The sequence below is a fragment of the Typopeltis vanoorti genome, chromosome 9, assembly GCF_054136105.1.
Source record: "Typopeltis vanoorti isolate ZY-2024b chromosome 9, IOZ_Tvanoo_1.0, whole genome shotgun sequence".
In the NCBI taxonomy this organism is placed as follows: Eukaryota; Metazoa; Arthropoda; class Arachnida; order Uropygi; family Thelyphonidae; genus Typopeltis; species Typopeltis vanoorti.
The window spans coordinates 143,952,064-143,978,535 of record NC_143557.1 but is presented as its reverse complement, the minus strand read 5'-3'; the positions used below and the strand labels follow the sequence as shown (position 1 = coordinate 143,978,535).

General features: G+C 37.7%; 1 protein-coding gene across 8 annotated transcripts in view; it reads right to left on the bottom strand.

The window, feature by feature from the left end:
* Positions 1–26,472, bottom strand: part of LOC150103650 (uncharacterized) — a 374,591-nt gene that overhangs the window by 114,676 nt on the left and 233,443 nt on the right. For all 8 annotated transcript variants that reach the window (XR_016548861.1, XR_016548860.1, XR_016548859.1 and 5 more), the window contains one exon: positions 3,380–3,491. Coding sequence is in view for 3 of the 8 variants with exons in the window: in XM_090398370.1 (XP_090254496.1) it covers positions 3,380–3,491 (112 nt within the window). In the remaining 5 variants the exon portion in view is untranslated. The remainder of the gene's footprint in view (positions 1–3,379; positions 3,492–26,472) is intronic.

Below are 26,472 nucleotides of genomic sequence, written 5' to 3'. Positions count from 1 at the left end.
TTGGGTTGAGGTAGGAGATGTTCTCTTGATGAGGAACATGCTGAGCTTTGTTTGAACAGTTCGTTTCTTTTTTTCTTCATATATCTCACGATAACAACACACAGCATCTTGAATGATACGTTCAACCTTTGTGAATCGTTCGACATTAGGGTTCATTGTTTCGAAACTAGCGAGAGCTTTATTCAGTTCCGAAAAAGAATCCGATAAACTCTTTGTAGTGAATTTCTTTTCTGGCTCCTCTTCTTCCTTTCTCGCTTTTTCTTCTGACACTCTCTGTGCTTCCAATTCAATTAACTCTTCATCCGAAAGTTCTTTTATTTCACAATCTAGCAACTCCTCTACGTCTTCTATTCACATTCTAATTTAAGATTTTTTGCAAGTTTAACTGTTTTTTCTGTAATTACTTTCAGTTTCTCTCCTTCTTCAAATCTTTCAAATGTATTTAACATTTTAGACAATTTTTCCAATTCTTGACATACAATTCTTTGTTACATATTCCCATGTGGTCGAAATATTCTTGATACACTGAAGAATGTTGTACTGCTTCCAAAAGTCTCGCAAAGATAAATCAGCATCAGAAATTATCACTTCGATGGTGTGTGCGAATGTCGTTCTGAGGTAGTGAGCCTTGAATGCTGAAATAGCACTCTGATCCATGGGTTGAAATCAGAGCATTTGTGTTAGGTGGCGTAAAAACTACTCTAACATCATGTTGAAGGTCATCCAGATGAGGAGGGTAGCCAGGGGCACTGTTCATAATCAATAAAATCTTGAAAGGGATACATCTCTCCGCACAATATTCACGAGCCTGGGGAATAAAGCAGTTCATGAATCTGTCTTCGAACAGTGCTTGAGTCATCCAAGCTTTAGGGTTTGAACGGTAGTAAACGGGCAATGTGTGCCTGTTGATGTGCTTAAATGCATGAGGGTTTTCTGAACAATAAATACGAAAAGGCTTCAGCTTAAAACCCGTGGCATTCCCACCAGCAACAAAGTCAACCGATCCTTTAAAGCTTTGAATCCTGGCATCCTTTTTGCTTCTTGGTGTATGTACGTACGATTGGGCATGCGTTTCCATTGCAAACTGGTTTCATCTACATTAAATATTTGTTCTGGTAGATAACCTTTTTCTAAGAGTCGAAACTATCAACGAATTTTTGGGCTTCACCTTCATCTGCACCTCCTGTTTCTCCTGTGACATGACAATTATGCAAAACAAATCTTTTTTTAAAACGCTTAAACCATCCAGTACTAGCCTGAAAATCTTTTGCATAATCATCTTCGGCGTGTGATTTTAAACTCTGAAACAGACTTCTAGCCTTCGCTTGCACTGTGCAAAGGCTCATGGGTGAATTTTTCTATATTAAATCTTCCATCCACATAAACAACAATTTCTCCATTTCATAGATGGGTCCCTGTCATTGTTTGGTTAAAAATGTAGACTTCATAGGTACAGAACCTTTCACGGCTTCCCGAATTCTTTCTTTGTCCTTAAGTATCGTCGATAGTAGATGAAGGCATTTTCCTTTTACTAGACATTTTATGGGTAGTATTTCAGTAGAATTTTAATTAATACACCATACGCAACAGATGCTTAAAAGCGACTGAGTGTATGTGAGAGATAGTTATCCCATAGTTATTGTATGTGCAGCTGCCTGATTTATTATTAATTTATTCATTAATTAATTAATTTTTATTTTTTTGTGGTCGTAAGTGCAGACGGTCATAAGTCGACGACCAGGTGTAATTCCTTCGAGTTGTTTTGCCAACTTTTGCAATATGCCCTCTGAACTTCAAATTTCTATCCACCATCACCTCACTTCCCTAGCCTCATTAATTTCCTTTAATCCAGTACCATCAATATGATACAAAGTATATCATCTTTTCAACCCGAAGTGCATAACATTACATTTTGCAACATTAAATTAACAACTATTGTCATTTTCTCCAACACTTCTAATTTATTTAAATCATCCTGCTGGGTATGTACATTACCTTTATCAACTATTTCTCTCTGCAGTTTTGCATCATTAGCAAACAAGTGAATATCCACCGCATTAAATCTTCTGCTATAACATTAATATACAAATTAAAGAGTAGTGACCCTATTACAGAGCTTTCAGTTTTGATTCCACTCCACCATACACCACTCCCAGATGTCTGTCTGTCAGCAATACCTATCCATGTCATCAGCCTCATATCCATTTCCATTTGCTCCAACTTTTATAATAGTTGGAGCAAATGTTTTCTGTGTGGTATTCTGCTAAATGCTTTTGCAAAATCCAGCAGTATAATGGTGTAGCCATTTTCTTTATCCAATTCCACTGTCACTTTATTATAAAATGTGAATGAATTACCAAGGCAGGACCTACTTTTTGTGATGCAAGCTGCTACCCCTCCCCCTCTCGAGTATCATATTCCTATACACATTATATGGTTGACATATTATTACTCCAGACCCAAGAAATTTTTTATTGCTGTGTTATCAAGTATATTTTGCTTGACATGAAATTACATGACCCAAAGATACTAATAATAATAAGGAATAATAATAATAATAATAATAATACAGAGACCTCAATAAAGGTCAAAATCAGTAATGTTTTGCATTGGGATACTGAATTAATTGATGTGAATCCAACAGCCTCTATATACCAGTCGTGAAGATACTTCCCATGTAAACTTTGTTTACTGAAGCTTAGATAAAGAATTAAAACAAGAATATAATTTCATCAAATAAAAGTTACTTTGTAGTCTAGCAGTAAACTTTCTACATCTATGCTCATGCAAATAACAGCTGTACCCATTTTTGGATAAAAATGTGAAGAAACATGAAATCTAAAATCTTTAATAACCATTATTTATTTTCTGTATGTCTTATCATTTCTGTGTAGAATTTTTAAGCATTTGAGTAGAGAAGTAAAGTTAAATAAATTTAAAATAAAATTACAAAAAAAAAATAAATAAATAAAAATATATATATATATATATATATACACACACACACACACATATTATATATATTAATAAGAAAATAAGTGTTTACTATCATCAAGAGAGCATCTTCATTTTAATAAATGATCAGATTTAATTCCAAATATTCAGCTTAACTATCAATCCAAATGTTATATTAAATATTTTGGAAGAAAATCAGCACTTACATAGTTCCATGATCAGTAGAGGTTACTTATTATTAATGATTATTTGGATGAAATATTAAGAGTTATGGTTCCTTAATGGTTCCAGTTACTCACACTCTACTTCTTTTACAAAGAAGTATTAACGTGATGACAATAAGATATGATTTAATGAATCCTAACAATAAAATATTATCTTTATTCACACATTATGAGATTTTTAATAATTTCAAAACACTTACTGCTTTTATTTCTCTTTCTTGCAAATGACTATCACAAGAATATTCCTCATTCCTAAATGGACACTTAATAACAGCACCGTCGGAATATTGAACTGTGCTTGCCAGACATATTCTAAAATAAGAAGAAACATACGAATGAGAATAATCTTATGAATTTATAAGGTATATTAATGATACATTTTTTTTTTTTTTATGTTGGGCTTATATACAGGAGGTTGGCTGGTCAAGTTATAGTACGTTAGTACCATATATGGGTGATGGGTTGTGAAAGGAGAAACTTGTTTACATTTGATTTGAATGCCTGTATATTGTATTCCTTGGGAAATACGTCAGGGGGGAAGAAGACTTTTCCACAGTACTGCAGTAGCAGGGATGAATGAGGAGAAGAAGAAACTTGTTCTGTGGGTTTCGAGGTGTACTGTAAAAGGATGTTGGGCGGCAGCTGTACATGTTCCAATGGGCTTGGTACAGGGTGGGGGAATTATTGATGAACATTTCCCGTTAAAGTATTTATAGAATATACAGATTGCAGATACCAAGCTTCTATGTGAAAGTGGTACATAAATTTAAATTATCATGTATTGTTATTATCTGGACTAAACTTTCACAAAAACCACTGATTCTTCTTGGCAGTTCATCCTAGAGTGCACTATGGCTATCAAGCCCATCTTCAATTAGGAATCATTCAGAATATAAATACTTCTGCTAAAATTCCAAGGATGAATCTTGTTCCACATCCTGCTTACAATCACTGTCACACACATGTGAAAAATCCCCCCCCAACACACACACATACATTTTATTTTTTAGGATTGATGAAGAGGAAATATTCTTTACTGAATTACTAAATATTCAATACTCTATAGTGAGTAGACTGGCTTTGTAAAAGATAGTTCCTGCTTTAGTAATTTACTCACCTTGAGCAGGGAATTATTATTATTATTATTATTCAAGCCTCCATGAAGTCAAAAGACTCATCGTGGGAGGTCCTTTCTAAGAAACACAAGTCTATCAAGACTCATCGAGAGAGGTCCCGCCTAGGAAACACAAAGTTTATCATACCACTCCTTAAATGCATTGACCGTTCTTGCTCTCACCACTCCATCAGGCAATGCATTCCATGGTTCAACCACTCCTCACCCTCTTTCTCACATTTTCCTTTCATAACTTCCAGGAATGGCCCCTAGTCATGACTCCTTCCCGCTGTTCAACTAAGTGAAAGAACTCCCCAGTATCAAACCTGTAACCACCTCTCAACAGTTTAAAAGTCTCAATCATATCACCCCCTCCTTCTTCTATCCACCAAACTCTGCAGTATCCACACTCCCTCAGCCAATCCTCATAACTAACATTGTACAGTCCCGACACCATCTTTGTTATCCGCCTTTGTACCCTTTCCACAGTTAATTTATCCGATTCAAATCCTGGGGACCAAATCTAAGAACAATAGTCTAAGTGTGGTCTGATCAGAGTCTTATACAACGGAATGATAACCGTTTTATCTCTGCAGGTCGGTGTCTTTCTCATTATTGCAGCAATCCTCTGCATTACCTCCACTACCTTTGCAATATGTCCCCTAAATTTCAGGTTTCTATCAATCATCAAACCCAGATCTCTTGTCTCTCCTACTTCCATCAGTTTAACTCCTCCTATAGAGTATGCAGTGTCCCATCGACATGTCCCAAACTTCAAGACCTTACATTTTGCTGCATTAAACTGACACACCCATTAATTTGCTCATCTATCTAGCTTATTCAAATCCTCTTGCAGGGTTACCACATCTGCACTATTAATAACCCTTCCCAGCTTCACATCATCCGCAAACAACCGAATATCAGCTTGCGATCCATGGACAATGTCATTGTTATAAAGGTTAAACAATATAGGTCCCAGTACTGAGCCCTGTGGGACCGCACTGGTAACCTTCTGCCTCTTTGATATTGGTCCACCATACACAACTCTCTGATACCTATCGGACAGCCATGAATCTAGTTGACCAATCTGACATCCAGACCCATGTGCTGCAACTTGAATATCAGCTTATCATGTGGCACCCTGTCAAATGCCTTTGCTAAGTCTAGGAAAATTGCAGTATATGCCTTTCCCTCATCTAATGCTCTTGTAACTTTATCATAAAAGGCTAGCATATTGCTAAAACAAGAGCGCCCCTTCACAAATCCATGCTGACTCTCACTGATAACATTACCCTCATCTGCCCAATGCTGTATATGGTCCCTCACTACTTTCTCCAAGATCTTACTAACTACTGATGACACATAAACTGGCCTATAATTAGACACTTCCAGTCTGCAACCGCCCTCATGCAATGGCACTATCTTACCTTCCTTCCATTCCATGGGCACCTTTCCTGCAGCCAGACTTTCATTGAAAAGCCAGGTCAAGGGCACTGTCAGTAACCTAGCACATTCTCTCAAAACTCATGGTGAAATACCATCCAGTCCCACAGCTTTACTAACATTCAGAGTACTCAGTATGCGGAACACACTCTCCTCCTGCACCTCTAAACCTGCTCTATCCCCTCTAGTATTCAAATTGACTCCTCCAGGATAAAATACTCCAATAAAGTGTTCATTGAACAATTCCACTATGTCCTCTGCATCAGTCACTCTATTCCCATTTTTATCCCACAATGTCATTTGTCCACAGTCATTTCTCCTCCTACTGGTCACATAGCTAAAAGATTCCCTAGGATTTTTCTTGGATCTAAGGGCCAATCTTTTCTCATATTCCAGTTTCGCCTTCCTTACCTTACTAGTCACTCTTCCAGCCTGTGTCTTATATTCTTCATGCATCTTCTCTTCACCTGTCTCCTTATATCTTTTGCATAGCCTCTTTTCCGCATGTAGCTCCTGTTTAATATTGTTTGTCATCCACTTTACTCCAAATTGTGTCCTCTTCTCCACTCGTGGAATACAGCTTACCATTGCTGCTAACAAATATTCCTTCACAATTTCCCAAGCACTAATGATATCCCGGCCTTCCAATTCCTCCCTCCAAGAAACTTCCCCAAGTTGACATCTAAGACTATTATAATCACCTGCTTTATAATTCCATATACGTTCCTGTCTCTTTGATACTCCTGCATGTCTATTCATTTTCCAAGTCAAAACCATATGGTCACTCTCTCCAAACTGGTGGGAGAGATGTCATCTCAGTTATTATCAGCTCTTCTGATGCTATAACCAAATCCAAAACTCTTGGATTTATTACTCTTGGAATGTAACAGAGAAAACTATTACAAAAGAGTTGGAGCATGCAGAAATGGTTATGAAGGCATGGAGCCAATAAGTGGTGTTTTGTAGTAGACCAATGTAAGAGTTCTGCAAGCTAAGTTGTTTAGTTTAGAAAAAATTAGCGATATTAGTTAAAAGTTGTATCAGAATTACACTATATTTTGGTATTAATTAGATTTAAGCCAAAATTTTTATCAAATATAGTCAATATGGTCTTTCTGCATAGTAAGTTACATAGTATGGCACATGGCACCAATGAAGCAGAACAATGGAGTCCAAGGCATTATTGTTTAAAGAATTTAACCAGAGGGAGTTCATTGAGTGCAATGTCTATGAGATGTATACGTTACTGACGGTGAATAGACTTTGGTTTGAAAGTGATAATAGTGGGAGTATGTTCCAAAAATGCTATGAAAGTGAGCTTCAGAAGTGCGAGTCTGATCTCTCGATCTGACTCGCATGCAAATGCATGAAAATGTAATGCAACAATGTAATGGAAGAAAAGATTGAAAGAGAGATTAAATCTGACATGATTCAGAAAGAGGATAAAAGTGATGATCGAAAGAATGGCAACATGATGAATGCAAAGAATGAAGAGTTGGCCATAATGAGGGACATAGTGAGGTTACACAGAGTGATACAAAGGATGAAGCATGATCTGGAGTGAATACAGAAACATCTGGAAAGTGTTTCAGCTGAGGGCAGAAAGAAAAAAGTGTGAGAAAAGAGAAAGGAATGGTTGACAAGAGAAGGAAAAATTAAAGAGGGAGTCTTATACAGCAATTTTATCATAAGAGGTGTGACACACATAAGAGTTAGCGAGAGAGAGAGAGTGACAAAATAAAAAATCAATGATGTTAGCAAGGCTATTTGAATGCAAAAGAGTAAAATGCTTGATTGCTTTTACTGATTTGAATGGAGAAAGTATAATATAAGGGAGGACATGAAACCATTACTGAAAGCAGCAAAAAAAAAAAAAAAAAAAGAATGAGAGAATTAAAGTACTAGTCTGTTTCCAAGGTATGACAAAATTGAGCTGAGAAAAGGGCCATAGCAGCAAATGAGTCAATGCATAGGCCAATGTTGGAAAAACTGCAGCACCCAAAGCTACTCTGTGCAGCTCCCAAGACAATATAGGTTTCCATTGCCATTTTTTCTATACTTTTATATTAATAATCTATAGTAATATGGTATGTACCAATATTAGAATATTTTATTTCGTAAATGCTTTAAAGATAAGTAAAAAACAGATATTTTTCAACTTTACATTTTTAGCCTTTATATGGTACCGGTCAAAAGGGTTGTTAACATGGATTTTATTATCGTATTTGGTTGGTAAAAAGTGTTTCTACATTTCATGGTCTGTGTCGCTCCCACCAAAATTAGTTCCAAAAGTGACTACTATGATCGCTATGTTACCCACTGCCTCCGTTGCCTGGCCTCTGCGTCATCACTCTTCACGAATTACACATAAGTTACACACTCGTGGTGGTATCAGAACATAACTAGTGTAGTGTAGTTAAGTACTTTTCTAATTAATAAATTATTATTATTATTATTATTATGGGCAACTCCAAGGAGTCGACAGACTCATCAAGGGAGACCCTAACATCATGTCAAGAACAACTATTCAACATTCACACAGTATCTATCATACTGTGTGCATGTATCACCTTGAACTCATGCATGGTCGCCGGCGAAGGTTGGTCGATTGGTAGAGCCTCTGCTACTAATGGCTCAGTTAAGTAAGTTTGAGCGCGGTTAGTAGTTGGAAGGGGACCAATTGTTCGATGCTGTCAGCACACTCTCCCTCGATGAGTCTTTGGACTCCCTGGAGGTGTCAAAATAATAATAATAATAATAATGGTCATAGCGCCCACAACAGACTCTGGCAGCTTATTCCACTCATTCACCACTCTCCAAGTAAAAAAGTAAAAAACCTAGCTCTAACACCCCTGCTAACCACATTCTTGCCCCGGTTCCATGTATGGTCCCTAGTCCTCCCACCAACAGTCCTGTTATCAAAAATATCTTCTGGATTAATCTTATAGAAATCCTTCAGTAATTTGAATGTCTCAATAATATCACCCCCTCTGCCGCCTATCGACCAATTTTTGCAACCCACAAATCCTCAACCTGTTCTCATAAGGTTCATTCCACAGACCTGCTATCATCTTGGTCACTCGTCTCTGGATCCTCTCCACCACCTCCCCATCAAGAAGAAACCCTGGTGCCCATATCTGGGCACAGTAGTCTAGATGGGGTCTTATCAAGGCTCGATACAGAGGAACAATAACTTGTTTGTCTCTACGTGTTAAAGTATTTCAGAAGCCAAGTGATTTGATGAGCTGATTTAGCCACTTTTGCAATGTGCCCCCTAAACTTCAATTCCCTATCCACCAACACCCCCAAATCCCTGGCCTCATCAATCTCCTGGAGTATGGTTCCACCAATGTGATATACTGCTGCTAATCTTTTCACCCCAAAATGCATAAAATTACACTTTGCCACATTAAATTGACATCCATTTTCCCTAGCCCACTCCTCCAAACTATCCAAATCATCCTGCAAAATTTTGACATCCTGTGCACTCACAATTGCTCTACCCAACTTTGCATCATCAGCAAACAAGTGAACACTTCCTCTCATATATTCCTCTCAATATTTAAGATTGATTTTAGGCAAAGTTATAAAACCCTTGTTTATAATGATTGAGCAACAGAAGAGTATAAAACAGAAATACAAACAAGAAAAGAGTGTTTAAACAACAATGGGAGGACGATTTTGCTTTTACTGTTAAGGGTGAAAAGGCTGTGTGTCTTATCTGTCATACAACCATCAGCCACTTTAAAGCCAGTGGGTCAAGCGCTACGAACGTGCTTTGAAGAGCTCCTGATTCAGATAAGTTTTACTAGGAATAATTAAGTATATATGCGTAATTGTTTAAGTAAGAGCGGCTGTAAACGTTGTACGCTACCGATATTATTAGTGTGGGGTTTTTTTTCTTGCTTAAACTAAATACGAAAACGTTAATATTAGACCTAGTAACCTGCAGAGAAAAAAAATGGCAGCTGCATTGTCATTCCATGATTTTAATTTGGATTTCAGTAGGTTCGTTAAGTGTGAGGTCTGTTATATGTATTCCTTCGATTACATAAATGATTTGTGGATGTTTAGTGCGGATGGAAGAAGGGTGTGTGCGAAATGTGACCTGAACGAGGAATTGATGAATGCGAATATGAAGTTGATGACAGAAAGTGCTAGTACCGATTGTGTCGTGAGTGCACGTTTGAAAGAGAATGGCGAGAAAGACAGGCGAAAAAATGTTAAAAAATCAGGAAAAAAGAAAAAGAGCGATTTGACAACCGTAACGGATGTTAAAAGGGATGAAAGTGAGGCGGAAAGAAACGAAATTGAGAGAACGAAGGAAAGTAGAAATGGCATGGTGCAGAAACCGCAAGTAAAAAAAATTGAAAGAATGAATGATAGCGAAAAAAGAATGACTGATGGCAAAAGTTGGACGCATGTTGGAACGAAAGTACTGAACCAAAGAAAGATGAATGACAGTAAAAGTGAGAAGAATGATAGCGAAAGTTGGACGCATGTTAGTCCGAAAGTACGGAAACAAAGAAGGATGAATGAGAGGGAAAGTGAGAAGAGAGGGTCGAGAGTTAGAAAGTTAGAAAGATTTAATGATAGAGTGAATGTGTCGCGAGGTTCAGAAGGTGAATTGGATTGGATGAAGCAAGAAATGAAATGGATGCGGAATGAAATTAAGAGAATGCAGGTCAAAACTATTAAAATAAATCATGATGGCATGAAAGAGTTAACAAAAGATGAGCGAGTGGCGTTATATGGCGACTCCATTATTAAAGGTGTGCTAGAGGATAAAATGCACAAGGTATGTTTTCCAGGCGGTAAAATGAGTAGAGTGATTGAGGCATTGAACATGAGGCGGGAACGAGCAAAAGAGTTAATTGTATTAATTGGAACAAATGATTTGAGAGAGAACAAAGAGCATGTCAAAATGAATGTCAGGAGACTGCTTGGAAAGATAAAGGAGAATAGTGTGACAGGGAAGGGTGGTCAGTGTGTTGCCTAGGTATGATTGTGGTGAAATGAGGCGGAGAGCAAGGATTATGAATGATATTCTGGCTGAAATGTGTGAGGAGATGGGAGTACAGTTTGTTAATGTGTGGAATGAGTTTGAGGGACGAAGTGAGCTGTATGGGAGCGATGGACTGCATTTGAGTGGTTATGGTGTGAGTCGCTTGGAGAGACTGCTGCTGGAAGGTAGAGAAGTGAATAGAGAGAATGAATCAGATCAAGAGGGGAGTGATGTGGAAAAGCAGGAGAGTAAGACAGGAGAGATTGAAGGAGTGGAAATGAATGTGGAAGTGAGTGGTATGAGTATAGATAATGAGAGAATGGGTGTGCAAGAGGAGCATGGAAACGGGGAGGCTCAGGGTGGACAGGGATACACAGCGTGAGAAAGGTGGATGCTCCAAGAGGAGGTGAGAGAATGTGTAGGCAGGAAAGTAATGGGATGATCAGGGATCAAAAGGAAACAGATGGAATTGCAAAGGGTTCTAAAATGAAGAAGCAGAAAGGGAAATGGCCCCAGTCCAGCATGGAGAGATCACATCGAGTGAGTGGTATCAGTGGAACTAGCTGTAGATCCAGAAATGAGTTGTTGTGTTTGTATACCAATGCTAGAAGTATAAGAAACAAGGCGGATGAAATGGTTGCACTAATTGCGTCTGTGCACCCAGAGATTGTCGGAATAAGTGAGACATGGTTAGATGAGGATGACATCCTGACAGGAATAGAGATGGAAAGGTATGATGTGTTTCGTGAGGATAGAAGGGGTAAAAAGGGAGGGGGAGTGCTATTGATGATAGAGAAAGAGTTATGTCCATACAAGGTAGAGATGCAAGGGGGAAATGGGGCCAGTGGTTTTGAGGCAGTATGGTGTGAGATAGAGGTGAATAGAATCAAATACTTGGTGGGATGTTGTTATAGACCTGGTAATGTGGATGGTGGTGATAGTGAAATGTATAGTCAAATAAGCCAAGCAAATAAGAAAAGGGTGATCATTATGGGTGATTTTAATTATGGCAATATAGACTGGAATGAAGAGATAGCAACTGGAAGTAAAGAAAATGAGTTTCTTGAGTTTTTGAGGGATAACTACCTCAGACAGTATGTAACAGAGGGCACAAGAGGATTAAGGGTCTTGGATTTGGTCATCTCATCGGAGGATGTAATTATCAATGAGGTATCAAATCATCCACCAATTGGTGAAAGTGACCATGAGGTGATTACTTGGGTGGTTGCCAGCAGTGCAAGGACCCCTGTGAAAAAAGGGTATATGTGGAACTACAAGGGGGGTGATTATGAAGAGCTCAGGAGACAGCTTGCAGGTGTAGCATGGAATGAGGAGTTAGCTGGAAAAGAGATCAATGCAGCTTGGGGGATTTTCAAAAAATATTTAGTGGATGCAATGTCTAAATATATACCACGGGTGAGAAGGTTAAATAAGTTAGGTGTGAGATGGATGAATAAAGAGATTAAGCATGCAATACAGAGAAAAAGGGCATTGTGGAGGGAGCATAAGAGAAGTGGAAGTAACCAATTTCATGAGTTCTACAAAGACCAGGCAAGGAGAGTGACTTGGTTGGTGAGAGTAGCTAAAGAGAGGTATGAACAGCAGTTAGCTAATGAAGCTAAAAAGAATCCTAGGGAGTTCTTTCGATATGTAGCCAGCAAAAGAAAGAATGATTATGGAAGGATGACATTGATTGGAGGAAATGGTATAAAGACAGCTGTTGCAGAATGTGTGGTGGAGATACTTAATGAGCAGTTCATAAAGATCTTTCAATCTTGTGAATGTGACTTCATGGAGAGATTAAGAGCAGTTGATGATGGGGAGGAGAGACTGACTGTAAGTGAGCAAGAGGTGTTTGGGGAGTTGAGTAAACTAGATGTAAATAAGGCTGTGGGACTTGATAATATATCACCGCGTATTCTGAAGGAATGTGCCAGAGAGTTGACACCTGCCTTGACATATTTTTTTAATACGAGTCTTGCACTTGGTCAAGTCCCTAAAGAGTGGAAGGAGGGCAAGATTGTGCCACTTCATAAAGGAGGTGATCGAACTCAAGCATCAAACTATAGGCCTATCTGTGTGTCGGGTGTTGTGGTTAAGTTGTTGGAGAAGCTTGTGAGAACTAGAATCCAGAGTTGGGTTGACAACAATGGTATAATCTTTGATGGACAGCATGGATTTGCTAAAGGGAGGTCGTGTTTTAGTAATCTACTTACTTATTACAATAAAGTGACTGCTTCCTTGGACAGAGGAGAAGGATACACAGTAATATACTTGGATTTCGCAAAAGCTTTTGATAGAGTGCCTCATGATAAGTTGACAGTCAAACTAGAGCAGATGGGGTTGGATATTAGATTAGTGCATTGGATTGGAGACTGGCTATCTGATAGGTATCAACAAGTTGTGTATGGGGGTGCAATATCCAGGAAAAGGAAAGTCACTAGTGGAGTGCCTCAGGGATCTGTTTTAGGGCCATTACTATTTAACTTGTATATTAATGATATTGGCGAAGATTTGGATGGAGATATTCAGTTGTTTGCAGATGATGCAAAGTTGGGACGAACCATAAAGAGTAGTGAAGATGTTGTGGCCTTGCAAGAAGACTTGAATAAATTGAGTGATTGGGCAAGCAAATGGGGGTGTGAGTTCAATGTTGCAAAATGTAAGGTTTTAAAATTTGGAAAACAAAGATGGGATGCAGAACTTATGCTTGGTAAGAATATATTGTTGGAAGTAGAGGAAATAAGAGATCTGGGAGTGATAGTGGATAAGGATCTAAAATTTAGGGGTCACATCGCCAAAATTGTGAAGACAACACAAAGACTTCTGGGAATGATGAGGAGGACACTGATGTGTAGAAGTAGGGAGATTCTTGTTCCATTGTATAAGGCTTTGATTAGGCCACACATGGACTATTGTGCCCAGATTTGGTCACCTGGTTTTCAGAAGGATGAAGAGATGTTGGAAAGGGTCCAAAGGCGACTGACTAAGGTAGTTTCTGACCTCTGGAATGTCGAGTATGAGGAAAGATTGAAAAGATGTAATTTGCAGAGACTAGTGGAGAGAAGGAAGAGGGGAGATATGATAGAGACCTACAAGTTGGTAAGGGGTTGCTATAGGATCAATGGTGGAGAAGTTCTACAGCGAATAGTGGGAGATCAGGGGAGAACCAGAGGTCATCCCTGGAAACTGTATAAAGAGGGTGTGAGTAGAGGAGTGAGAAGCAGGTTTTTTTCGTGCAGAGTTGTGAATGATTGGAATGCCTTGCCTGAGAGTGTGGTGTCTGCAAGGAGTTTGAATGTGTTTAAGACCCGGTATGATGAGATGTGTGTGAGATAAAAGGACCTCCTAGATGAGTCTTTGACTCCATGAGGTCTTGTTTAATAATAATAATAATAATAATAATAATAATTTAATGCGCCACCATGAATGTAATCATAAAAAGTTTGCATCTGAATTTACAAAGAGATTTGGCAACAAAAAAATTTGAGCATTTTTCCAACCTTAAATTAAGAATAACTGCTTTTCCTGATGCTGAAATTAAACACAGCAAACTGAAACAATATGAAGGAAACTTAGAAACATTTTATAATGATTTTGAAAATAGGTTTGAGAAACAAAAAGTTAAAGCCATGTTTTGAATTTCTTGTGAATCCTTTTGTGACTGATGTCATAAATGATGGATGCCGCACCTTTTACCATGGATGTTGCTTCAATAGAGACAGAGCTTATTGAGCTGAAGGGAGATGTGAGGTTGAATTAGTAGATAAAAGCTCATCTATAACTGACTTTTGGAAACAAATCCCAGAAGCAAAGTATCCCAATCTTCAGAAAACTGGCTTCAGAATACTCTGTTTTTGGGACAACTTACTGCTGTGAATCTTCTTCTCTGCAATGAAATTTGTCAAGTCAAAACATAGCATCATGCTATCCTCACTAACAGCCACCTCACTGAGCTTCTTAGAACAGCTTTGACATCCTACCAGTCAGATTTTAAACTATTAACTCACAAATGAAAACTCAATCAAAGCCTTCAACGAGTAGAGATTAAACATATCCTTCCTTGGTGAGTTATTTATAAATACAATTTTAAAATAATATTTTCTGTGGCTCTTGAACATTCAAAAATGTATTATATATGACTCTTATTACCAAAGATCCTGTCCACCCCTGGCATAGGCTATGCAGAGAGAATGCTGTGGAATTTGTGAATGTGTAAAGTGAGTTTGACAGATGAAAGTACTTATACAAGTATAATGGCTTGCATCTGAATTTATTTGATGATCAGAGTGTGGAAAAAGTGTTGAATGAAGTGAAAGTGAATACAAAATCAGGGAAACTAGAGCTTTTAGGGGGGAATCTGGTGAATGAGTCCACAGATATCAGTGAAGCAGTTGAGTGTAAAAATGTGCACAAAATGTCTAAGTTAGTACCACTGGTAACAAACCAGAATGGGATAGTTAGCATAAAGCATAAGGACAGCAGTGGGTCCAAGGAGAGCTATTGCATTTTATGTACACTAATGCCTGGAGCATTCAGAGCAAGGAGTTTTTGGCACTGATAAGTTCATCCTGGCCAAGGGTAATTGGCATTATTGAGACATGGCTGACAGAAGATGATATAGTTAGCGAGACAGAATGTGAAGAGTATAGTGTGTTCAAGGAGGATAGAGAAAAGAATGAGAGAGCGGGGGGGGGTGAGATGAGTATTACTGATAATAAATGGTGAACTGCAATCAAAGATAGTAGGAGTCCAACTGCCATTGAAATAGCACATTTGAGGCCATCTGATGTGAGATAGTGGCCAGCAGTGGGAATGTAATAGGTGATGGGGATAGTATGCATCAACAATAAATTGGAAGGAGGAAATGAAAAAGAGGAGAAAGGAAATGGAAATTTCCTATGAGGACAGATTGAGGGTGTTTGGGTTTAGCTGACAGGTGGAGGAGAGGGGATATGACAGAAACTTATAAGTTACTAAAGGAACTCTATAAGACTGACACAGAAGAAATTTTTCAATATATGGGGAGTAGGGGGAAAACAAGGGATCACACTTGGAAGTTGTCTAAGTTCTTTATTGGACTAGAAGGCAATTGGAGATACTGCTGCTGGAAGGTAGAGAAATAAGTGCAGAGAATGAATCTGATCAAGTAGAAAACAATGTGAAAGAGCAGGAGAGTAAGGAAGGAGAGATTGAAGTGGTGGTTATGAATGAAGAAGTGGGTAGCATGAGTACAGAGAATGGGAGAACAGGTGGCCAAGACAAACAGGGAAACTAGGAGGCTCAGAGTGAACAACGGAACACAATGTGAGAAAGGTTGATCAAGGGAAAACAGTTGGATTTGAAGAAGGTTCTAAGAAGAATAAGGTGAAAAAGAAATGGCTTCAGTTAAGTATGAAGAAGTCACATCTAATAAATGGTATCAGTGAAACTTGTCATTATTATTATTATTATATGGATATCTCCATGGAGTCAGAAAACTCATCGTGGGAGACCCAAACTAACAATATCTATCATACCTCTTCCTGAATTCATTAATAGACGAAACACTCACAACTGAGTCAGGCAATGCATTCCATTCATTCACTACTCTCCAAGCAAAAAATCTAGTTCTCATACCTATGTTAACTCTTCTTTAATTTCCAGGGATAACCTCTTGTTCTTCCATCACTATCACACAGCTAAAATATTTCCCCTGCATCAATCTTATAAAACTCTTTTAGTAATTTAAATGTTTCTATCATATCCCCTCTTCTCTGCCTATCAACTAACCTCTGTAATTTGTAATGTAGGAAGAATTTTTTTACACCACTCACCAACTTAGTCACTCTCCTCTGAACTCTCTCCGCCACCTCCTCATCCCCAAGGAATCCAGATGACTTAACTTCAGCTCAGTAATCCAGATGTGGAAGTATCAATGCCTTATAAAGAGGAATAATAATTTCTTTATCTCTGGATGTTAGTGTGTTCTTCAATAACTAAGTAATCCTATGTGCTATCTTGGACACCTTAGCCTGGAATGAGCTATTATGTTTGTATATTAATGCTAGAAGTGTAAGAGACAAGCCAAATGAAATGGTTGCATGGACTGAGTCTGTTAACCCAAAAATAGTTGGAATAAGTGAGACACAGTTGGATGAGGATAACATCTTGACAGAAATAGAGATGGAAAGTATGATGTGTTTCATGATGATAGAAAGGGTAAAAAGGGAAGGGGAGTGCTATTGATGACAGAGAAAGAGTTATGTCCATACAAGGTAGAGATGCAAGAGGGAAATAGTGGCAGTAGTTGTGAGGTAATATGGTGTGAGATAGAGGTGAATAGAAGGAAATACTTGATTTGATGTTGTTATAGACCTGATAATGTGAATGGTAGTGACCAACAAATTTATAATCAAATTAGCTAAGCAAATAAGAAAAGGGTGTTATTATGGGTAATTTTAATTATGACAAATATAGACTGGGATGATGAGATAGCAATTTGAAGAAAGAAAATGAGTTTCTAGAGTTTCTGAGGGACAACTGCCTCGAGCAGTATGTAACAGAAGGCACATGAGAGTCTTGGATTTGATCTCATCAGAGGATGCTATTATAAATGAGGAGTCAAAATCACCCTCCAGTTGGTGAGAGTGACCATGAAGCGATTACATGGGTGATTGCCAGCAATGTGAGGACCTCAGTGAGGAAAGGGTATATTTGAAACTACATGGCTGGTAATTATGAGAAGCTCAGGAGACAACTTCCAGCTGTGGCATGGAATGAGGAGTTGGGTGGAAAGGAGATCAATGCTGCTTGGAAGATATTCAAGATCTATCTAGTAGAAGAAATGTCTAAATGTATTCCAAGGGTCAGAAGGTTAAATAAGGTAGTGTGAAATGGATTGAATGAAGAGATTCTTTATTCTTATAGATGCTGAGATATATGCATGTATTTTTGAATACTTTAGCCTGGACACTCTGTATTTATAATAACCCATTCCCAATTTATCTCTGTTTAAGACCTTATGCAGCCATCCAGTGATCCAAAATGGTGCAAAACTTTGCAGGAATATATTGTACAAAATGCAGAAGTGATATCTGAGAAGGAAAAAAAAGATAGTTTCAAAATTTGCCACCAGAGGAACTGTATGATGCACCAAATGTAGATTATTATTATTATTACTTGACACCTCCAGGGAGTCCGAAGACTCATTGAGGGAGGGCACCTACTCTACAACTCTCCGTTTCCACAACTCAGTCCACCAAGTACAACTAACCGCAACTACACCAATGCCATCTACCGCCCATCACAACCACCATCACTAAAATTTCCACAGACAATCACAAACATCCATGCCCAGGACGGGATTCGAACCTGCAGCCTTTTGGCTGGAGAGCAGATACACTAACCACTCATTTTTTTCAGTGACTTGGCCAACCAGGCCAGCATTTTTCGGTGCATGTGTAAGAAGGAGAAAATGACACAAGCATAAATAACACATTTTTATTAACTTCCATTATGCATTCACAGGCTGTACTGTTCAATGTGCTGCCCTTCCCAGTATGCAACTGCATCCTTTGCACACTGTGTTCAATGGCAAAACACAGCTTATCAGGACTGATGTTGCACATATGTTGCATTATGCTGTCTTTCAGTGCTGGCAAGTTATCAGGATGATCTGAATAAACTCTGTCTTTGAAAAATCCCAAGAGCCAGAAGTCACAGGTAGGCAGATCAGGTGAATGAGGCAGCCATGCAGTAGGAAATGCAGGGCTGATCACTTTGGCTTCCATGAATTGTACCACAGACCTACTGATGTATAGATGGGCCCCATCGACTGAATCCATGCACAGGTGCTGCCGTAACTGTGGCACAACAAAATTGTTTATCATATCCCAACACCTCTTGGCAATAAATGAGCAGGTCATAGGACCCAACTGGTGAATGTCTTCAAAAAAGAATGGTCCAATGATAAATGAAACTGTAAACCTACACCAGACAGTATCTTTGGGTTACTGTCTGGTTTGGGTTAAAGGAATTTGTTGGAAATGTCCCACTCAAAGGATTCTTTGAGTGGGACATTTGTGAATAAGGAGGAGACATCAAAACTGACCATTATGTCAGCATGTTTGAGTGTAAGGTTTTCTATGCTGGCTTTGAAGTGGGCTGAGTTTTTTTATGTGTGAAGGTGTGTTGCCAGTATAGTGTGAGATAGCTTTGGCCAAATGTTTAGTTAGTTTGTATGTGGGAGAATTATTGTTTCCTCCACCATCAGGGCTTTAGAAGAAATAATAGATTCCTGCTTCTTCCTCACCTACTGTTTGTTGTACCTGCGTGCACGTGTCTTGTTCTTAAGTTTCTTGAAAATGGCAATGTGACGTTGCCAAAATATTGAAGTATATTAAAATTTATTTTAATGTATATCCTAGTTGACATTGTAATTTCCTTAAATTATTTAGTAAAAAATGCATAACCAATGTCTAAGCCTTTCCACGAGAATTCCTATTCTATATATTATTATTATTATTATTGCCCAAGACTTCATGGAGTCACAGACTCATCTGGGAGGTCCTTTTATCACACACACACATCTCATCATACCGTGCTTTGAACACATTCAAACTCCCTGCAGACACCTCGCTCTCAGGCAAGGCATTCCAATCATTTACAACTCTGCACGAAAAAAACCTGCCTCTCACTCCCCTACTCACACCTTCTTTATACAGTTTCCAGGGATGACCTCTGGTTCTCCCCCCGTTCCCCCACTATTCTCTGTAGAACTACTCCACCATTGATCCTATAACAACCCCTTACCAACTTCTAGGTCTCTATCATATCTCCCATCTTCCTCCTGCCCACCAGACTCTGTAAATTACATCTTCTCAATCTTTCCTCATACTCGACATTCCAGAGGTCAGAAACTACCTTAGTCAGTCGCCTTTGGACCATTTCCAACATCTCTTCATCCTTCTGAAAACCCGGTGACCAAATCTGGGCACAATAGTCCATGTGTGGCCTAATCAAAGCCTTATACAATGGAACAAGAATCTCCCTACTTCTACATGTCAGTGTCCTCTGCATCATTCCCACAAGCCTTTGTGTTGTCTTCACAATTTTGGCTATGTGTCCCTTAATTTCAGATCCTTATCCACTATCATCCCCAGATCTCTTATTTCTTCCACCTCCAACAATGTATCCTCACCAAGCATAAATTCTGCATCCCATCTTTGTTTTCCAAATTTTAAAACCTCACATTTTGCAACATTGAACTCACATCCCTATTTCCATGCCCAATCACTCAATGTATTCAAGTCTTCCTACAAGATCACATCCTCACTACTCTTCATGATTCGTCCCAAATTTGCATCATCTGCAAACAATTGAATATCTCCATCCAAATCTTCACCTATATCATTAACATACAAGTTAAACAGTAATGGCCATAAAACAGATTCCTGAGGCACTCCGCTAGTGACTTTCCTTTTCCCTGACATCGCTCCCCCATACACAACTTGTTGATACCTATCAGACAGCCAATCTCCAATCCAATGCACCAATATAATATCCAACCCCATCCGCTCCAGTTTGACTATCAATTTATCATGAGGTACTTTATCAAAACCCTTTGCAAAATCCAAGTATATCACTGTGTATCCTTCTCCTCTGTCCAAGGAAGCAGTCACTTTATTGTAATAAATAAGTAGATTACTAAAACGACCTCCTTTTAGCAAATCCATGCTGTCCATCAAAGATAACACTATTGTAGTCAACCCAACTCTGGATCCTAGTTCTCACACGCTTCTCCAACAACTTAACCACAACACCTGACACACAGATAGGCCTATAGTTTAATGCTTGAGTTCGATCATCTCCTTTATGAAGTGGCACAATCTTGCCCTCCTTCCACACTTTAGGAACTTGACCAAGTGCAAGACTCGTATTAAAATAATATGTCGAGACAGGTGTCAACTCTCTGGCACATTCCTTCAGAATACGCGGTGATATATTATCAAGTCCCACAGCCTTATTAACATCTAGTTTACTGAACTCCCCATACACCTCTTGCTCACTTACAGTCAGTTCTCTCCTCCCCATCATCTACTGCTCTCAATCTCTCCATGAAGTCACATTCACAAGATTGAAAGACCTGTATGAACTGCTCATTAAGTATCTCCACCACACATTCTGCAACAGCTGTCTTTATACCATTTTCTTCAATCAATGTCATCCTTCCATAATCATTCTTTCTTTTGCTGGCTACATATCGAAAGAACTCCTTAGGATTCTTTTTGGCTTCATTAGCTAACTGCAGTTCATACCTCTCTTTAGCTACCCTCACCAACCAAGTCACCCTCCTAGCCTGGTCTTTGTAGACCTCATGGAATTGGTTATTTCCACTTTGCTTATGCTGCCTCCACAATGCCCTCTTTTTCTGCATCGCATGCTTAATCTCTTTATTCATCCATCTCACACCTACTTTATTTAACCTTCTCACCCTTGGATTTGAAAAGATAGTCCAAGTACAAATGAAACATAACCCTCATGCCCCATTCAAACCATATGTTAAGTTAGCAACTCTGATTTGCTCTCCTAAGGACAAACTCCATCCTCTAGCATATCCATAAGTATATGAAGTTCTTTGTGGTTGTGACTTGGTCTACTATGGATAGACAGGAAGATCCATTCAGGAACATCTGCATTGGCGAATATAAGAAATACATTAGCTGCCATTATTATGGCAATTCAGGACTGGCAAACCATGCTTTGAATATCCCTTGACACAAGGACATAGGTTAGAGAGATTAATTTTAGAGTTAGCCATGGGTATTATTATTATTAACTGACATCCCCAAGGAGTAGAGTAAAGTGCCTTCCCGTGATGAATAAGGATTCATCACGGGAAGGCACTTTACTCTACTCCAATACATACATCTCACCATTTCTCCTATTACACCTTCTACTCTACTTAATTCTCCAACTACACACAATGCCAGCTACCACCCACCAACTAAAACAACAACAGAATTTTTTGTGTGTAAACAGTGTTCTCATGGCCAATTTACCTGTATGCAAGATGAAAATCCCGAGTTTCCGGGAGGAAAACCCTGCTACCTCCATATGAGATCAGTTAACTCAAATTCAACTGAAAAAGTCCATATAAAGATTCCTCTTATTGTAATGAGAATTGAATTCGGGTGTTTTCCAACCGAAGGGCACAATGTCCCATTGTTTTTCCAATGGGAATGAGGCATTCTAATCTTAATAAGTATTATTATTATTATTATGTGACACCTCCAAGGAGTACAAGGACTCATTGTGCGAGGGTACTTCACTCTGCTACACACATCTAACCGTCTCTCCTACTACTTAATTCTCGTACTACACACACCCATCACCACCAACAGTATTTTTTGTCTGTAAATTGCATGTGTTCTGAGGGCCAATTTGCCTGTATGCAGGATAAAAACTAGTTTCCAGGAGCACCCCTGATATTGGTGCTCCTGAGCACCCAGGAGCACCAATCTCATACAGAGGTATCACCCTGCTGCCTCTGTATGAGACTGACCTTTTTATGGGCTTTGTCATTTGAAGGTTCCTCTTGTAATGATTAGAATTGAACTTGGACCTTTTCCAATCAAAGGGCACAATATATTGTCACTCTTCTAATTGCACTAGACAGGTACTTATGGCTGCATTAATCTACCAAAAATCTGGAAGGCACTGATCTTAAGACAAACTCCTACACAACTGTCATAACTTCTTTTATACATTAGAGGGCACTGCATTAGGAATTTAGATCTTTTATCTGTTACAATTTGAATTGTTTCACTTACTCACTATTGCATGTAAATGATAACATGTTTTGCTCTGAGGATGCTGGCTTGAAATCCAGTGAAATATAAGCCAGTTAATAAACATCCTTTTATAATCCAGTATTTCATTTGGAGTTGTAATACTGTTAAAATAAGTTAAGGCTGCCAACAAAATTTGCTTTCATTATTTTTTATTTAAAAATCTATCTTATCCGTTTCTAAAATATGACTGAAATTAAAAAAAGTCATTTCCTAAGATAGTATTTGTATGGTATACAGTTTCATTTTCTATGAAAATATTTGGAAGCAGTGGTCTCCAAAGATTAGCAGTTTAGCAGAAGAACACTACGTGAAGACTTGCATATTCTTAATTTCTATGGAAGGGTAGCTGCAACTAAGACAAACATCAACAGTAACAATCAAATCAATAGCTCAGACTACAAAAGGTATAAGGAACATCAAGACTGTCCGTAGTACTGGAGGTCTGTGATAGCAAGCAACAAGTCACCCTACACTCTTTTCCAACTGGATGTGTGAGTAGGTGTGACAGATGACTCGGAAATGCCTTATGTTTGAGAACTATCCCAACCAATCAACTATGAAGTCACACAAGAGGTATAATGGGCTAGAGATGTTTTTCCTGATACAGTATCAGATATTTGGGCACATGACCTGAAAAGATGATGTCATTCTGAAGTTTGTACTGGTAACATGATGTCAGGAAAATATACGGAAAAAATTTCCAGTCCTGATCTCAAACTAACATACTTTTGGAATGAAATGGAACTGGATGCTGGGTAGACTAGTGCATCCAACAACATTTGTGGACTGGTAGTCATGTTAAAATAAGAATGGTCCAAAATCATAGTCTTTGTAAGCATACATAAATAACTTCATTCATTTCAGCAAACAGAGTTCAATAATAAATAATATTTCAAAAAATACATGGTGTTTTAATTACTTTTATTAGTTATTACTAATTAGTTATTCAGACAACTGAAGAAATTAAATTCCCTGCTAGATGAGGTCATAAGTTTGGATGTAGACGCTATTGAAAGACAAAAAACTCATTTTGCAAGGCCTCCCAGGTTTTATGGTCTACCAAAAATACACAAGACAGATATTCCTCTTCATCCTATAGTGGATTGTATTGATTCTCCTACTTATCGCATAGCGAAATATCTAATCTAAATTATTAAAATCACACATTGGCAACTCAAGCTCTTTTTTGAAAAACTCTTCTGATTTCTTAAATAAATTGAAAAACATCACTTTACAACCTACAGATCTTATGGTAATCTTTGATATAGAATCTTTATATATGAATGTACCTCTCAAAGAGACTTTAGAATTACTTGCTGACATCTTCCCACAAGATATTATAAAGTTATTTGATTTCATATATCAAATCTGGATATTTCTTATATCGAAACAAATTTTACAACCAAGTGGAAGGAACAGCCATGGGAAGTCCACTCTCACCTGCTCTTGCCAACTTTTATTTAGAACATCTAGAAGAAGTCCTGTTCTCATCTATATTCCCTCACCCATCCTTTTCGGTTAGATATATAGACGACATCTTTGCTATATGGCCTCACAACAGAGACTCCTTACCTTCCTTTTTAAGCAGTATCAATTCCTTACATCCTCATATAAAGTTTACCATGGAGATTGAAAAAGACAACAAGTTATCTTTTTTAGACATCCTTCTCATCTGTTCACCTTCTGGTATTCCTACAACAACAGTTTACAGAAAACCAACTTTCACAGGTCATTATATATTCTCAAAGAATCTGCTCATCATCTTTGTCAAAAAACAGGCATCATAAAATGTTTAATCCGACGAACCAAAACTAACTGTTCAACTTCTCCTTTATTACAGAAAGAACTTTCGACTATCAAACATCACATGAAACTAAATGGCTTCTCTGCAAAGAGTACACAATATCTTTTCGATTCTTACAATCCAACACAGAACAGCAAAGATTCAATACGATGAGTTCCAATTCCTTACATTTCCGGGATTTCAGAACCAATTTCAAGAATTCTGAAGAAATATGATTTAACAGCAACTTATACACCTATTAACAAATTATCCACCCATTTTCCTTCATCTAAAGATAAACACTCAACCTTGTCTCTACCTGGTGTGTATCAAATTCCTTGTAATTGTAATCTTTCCTACTTTGGACAAACTGGACGTTCTATAGAAAAAAGAATTCAAGAGCATCAATCATCAATTCAACACAACAAACCTGAGAAATCTGGATTAGCTCAGCATGGATTAGAAACAAGCCACAACATCCTTTGGTCCAAGACTCTCCTCCTACACAGATGTCGCTACAAATTTGAACGTTTATTTAAAGAAAGTGTGGAGGCATTACTTCAATGTCCTAACTTGAATCGTAATGACTGTATATCTAAATCAAAAATTTGGGAAAGTTTAATCAGGATAACACGTTAATTTTTTTTTTTTTTTTTTTTTTTTTTTGTAAATTTCCTATATTAGTCTAATGTTATTTAAGATTATTATATGAATTTCTGAATTAATATTTTTAATTATGACTTTAAAAATGTTTACTCTTCTATTGTTTGTATTCCACAAAGTGGAATAAGAACAATTGAATGATCAATTGTTTGGGATTTCAGAACCAATTTCAAGAATTCTGAAGAAATATGATTTAACAGCAACTTATACACCTATTAACAAATTATCCACCCATTTTCCTTCATCTAAAGATAAACACTCAACCTTGTCTCTACCTGGTGTGTATCAAATTCCTTGTAATTGTAATCTTTCCTACTTTGGACAAACTGGACGTTCTATAGAAAAAAGAATTCAAGAGCATCAATCATCAATTCAACACAACAAACCTGAGAAATCTGGATTAGCTCAGCATGGATTAGAAACAAGCCACAACATCCTTTGGTCCAAGACTCTCCTCCTACACAGATGTCGCTACAAATTTGAACGTTTATTTAAAGAAAGTGTGGAGGCATTACTTCAATGTCCTAACTTGAATCGTAATGACTGTATATCTAAATCAAAAATTTGGGAAAGTTTAATCAGGATAACACGTTAATTTTTTTTTTTTTTTTTGTAAATTTCCTATATTAGTCTAATGTTATTTAAGATTATTATATGAATTTCTGAATTAATATTTTTAATTATGACTTTAAAAATGTTTACTCTTCTATTGTTTGTATTCCACAAAGTGGAATAAGAACAATTGAATGATCAATTGTTTGTATTCCACTTTGTTTTTTAAAACTATTCCTATGCAGCCATTGAAGATGGTCTATAATATTCAGACCGAAATATCTGGCAAATTAAAATTATTACTGTGCAAACGTGTATATATTTCTAATCATTATGTCACAAGTATCGTTAAAAAATCATAAATGGTAATTATCTGTGAATATTGGTTAGCATGGATCTCCAATGATGAGTCTTATGACTCCTTGAGATACTCATAAAATAATAATAATTCATTTGGGGAAAATTTGGAGAAAAGAGTAAAGCTAATAATAAGAAATAAGAAAAGTTTTATTGACTATGTTATTTTTGATAGTGATGTTTTCTCACTGGTTCAGGACACTAGAGTGTACAGAGGATTTGAAATTGGAATTGATCACCATTTAATCTTGAGCAGGATAAATTGAATTTTATATTGAAAACAAGTACATGTAAGAAAGTTTTAAAGCAAATAAAAGTTGAGAAGTCTCAAATGTGAACTGTAGACTAAAATACATAAACATTATTCAAGAAAAAATGAAAGAGTTTGAGTAGAAGAACCAAACCTTGAAGAAAACATTGATTGATTCAGCCAGAGAGGCATGTGGTGAAACTGTCTGCAAGGATAGAAAAATCAAAACTCCTTTGTAAACACAGGAAATTAAAGAGGCAGTGAAGGAAAAGAAGAAAGCATATCAAAAGTT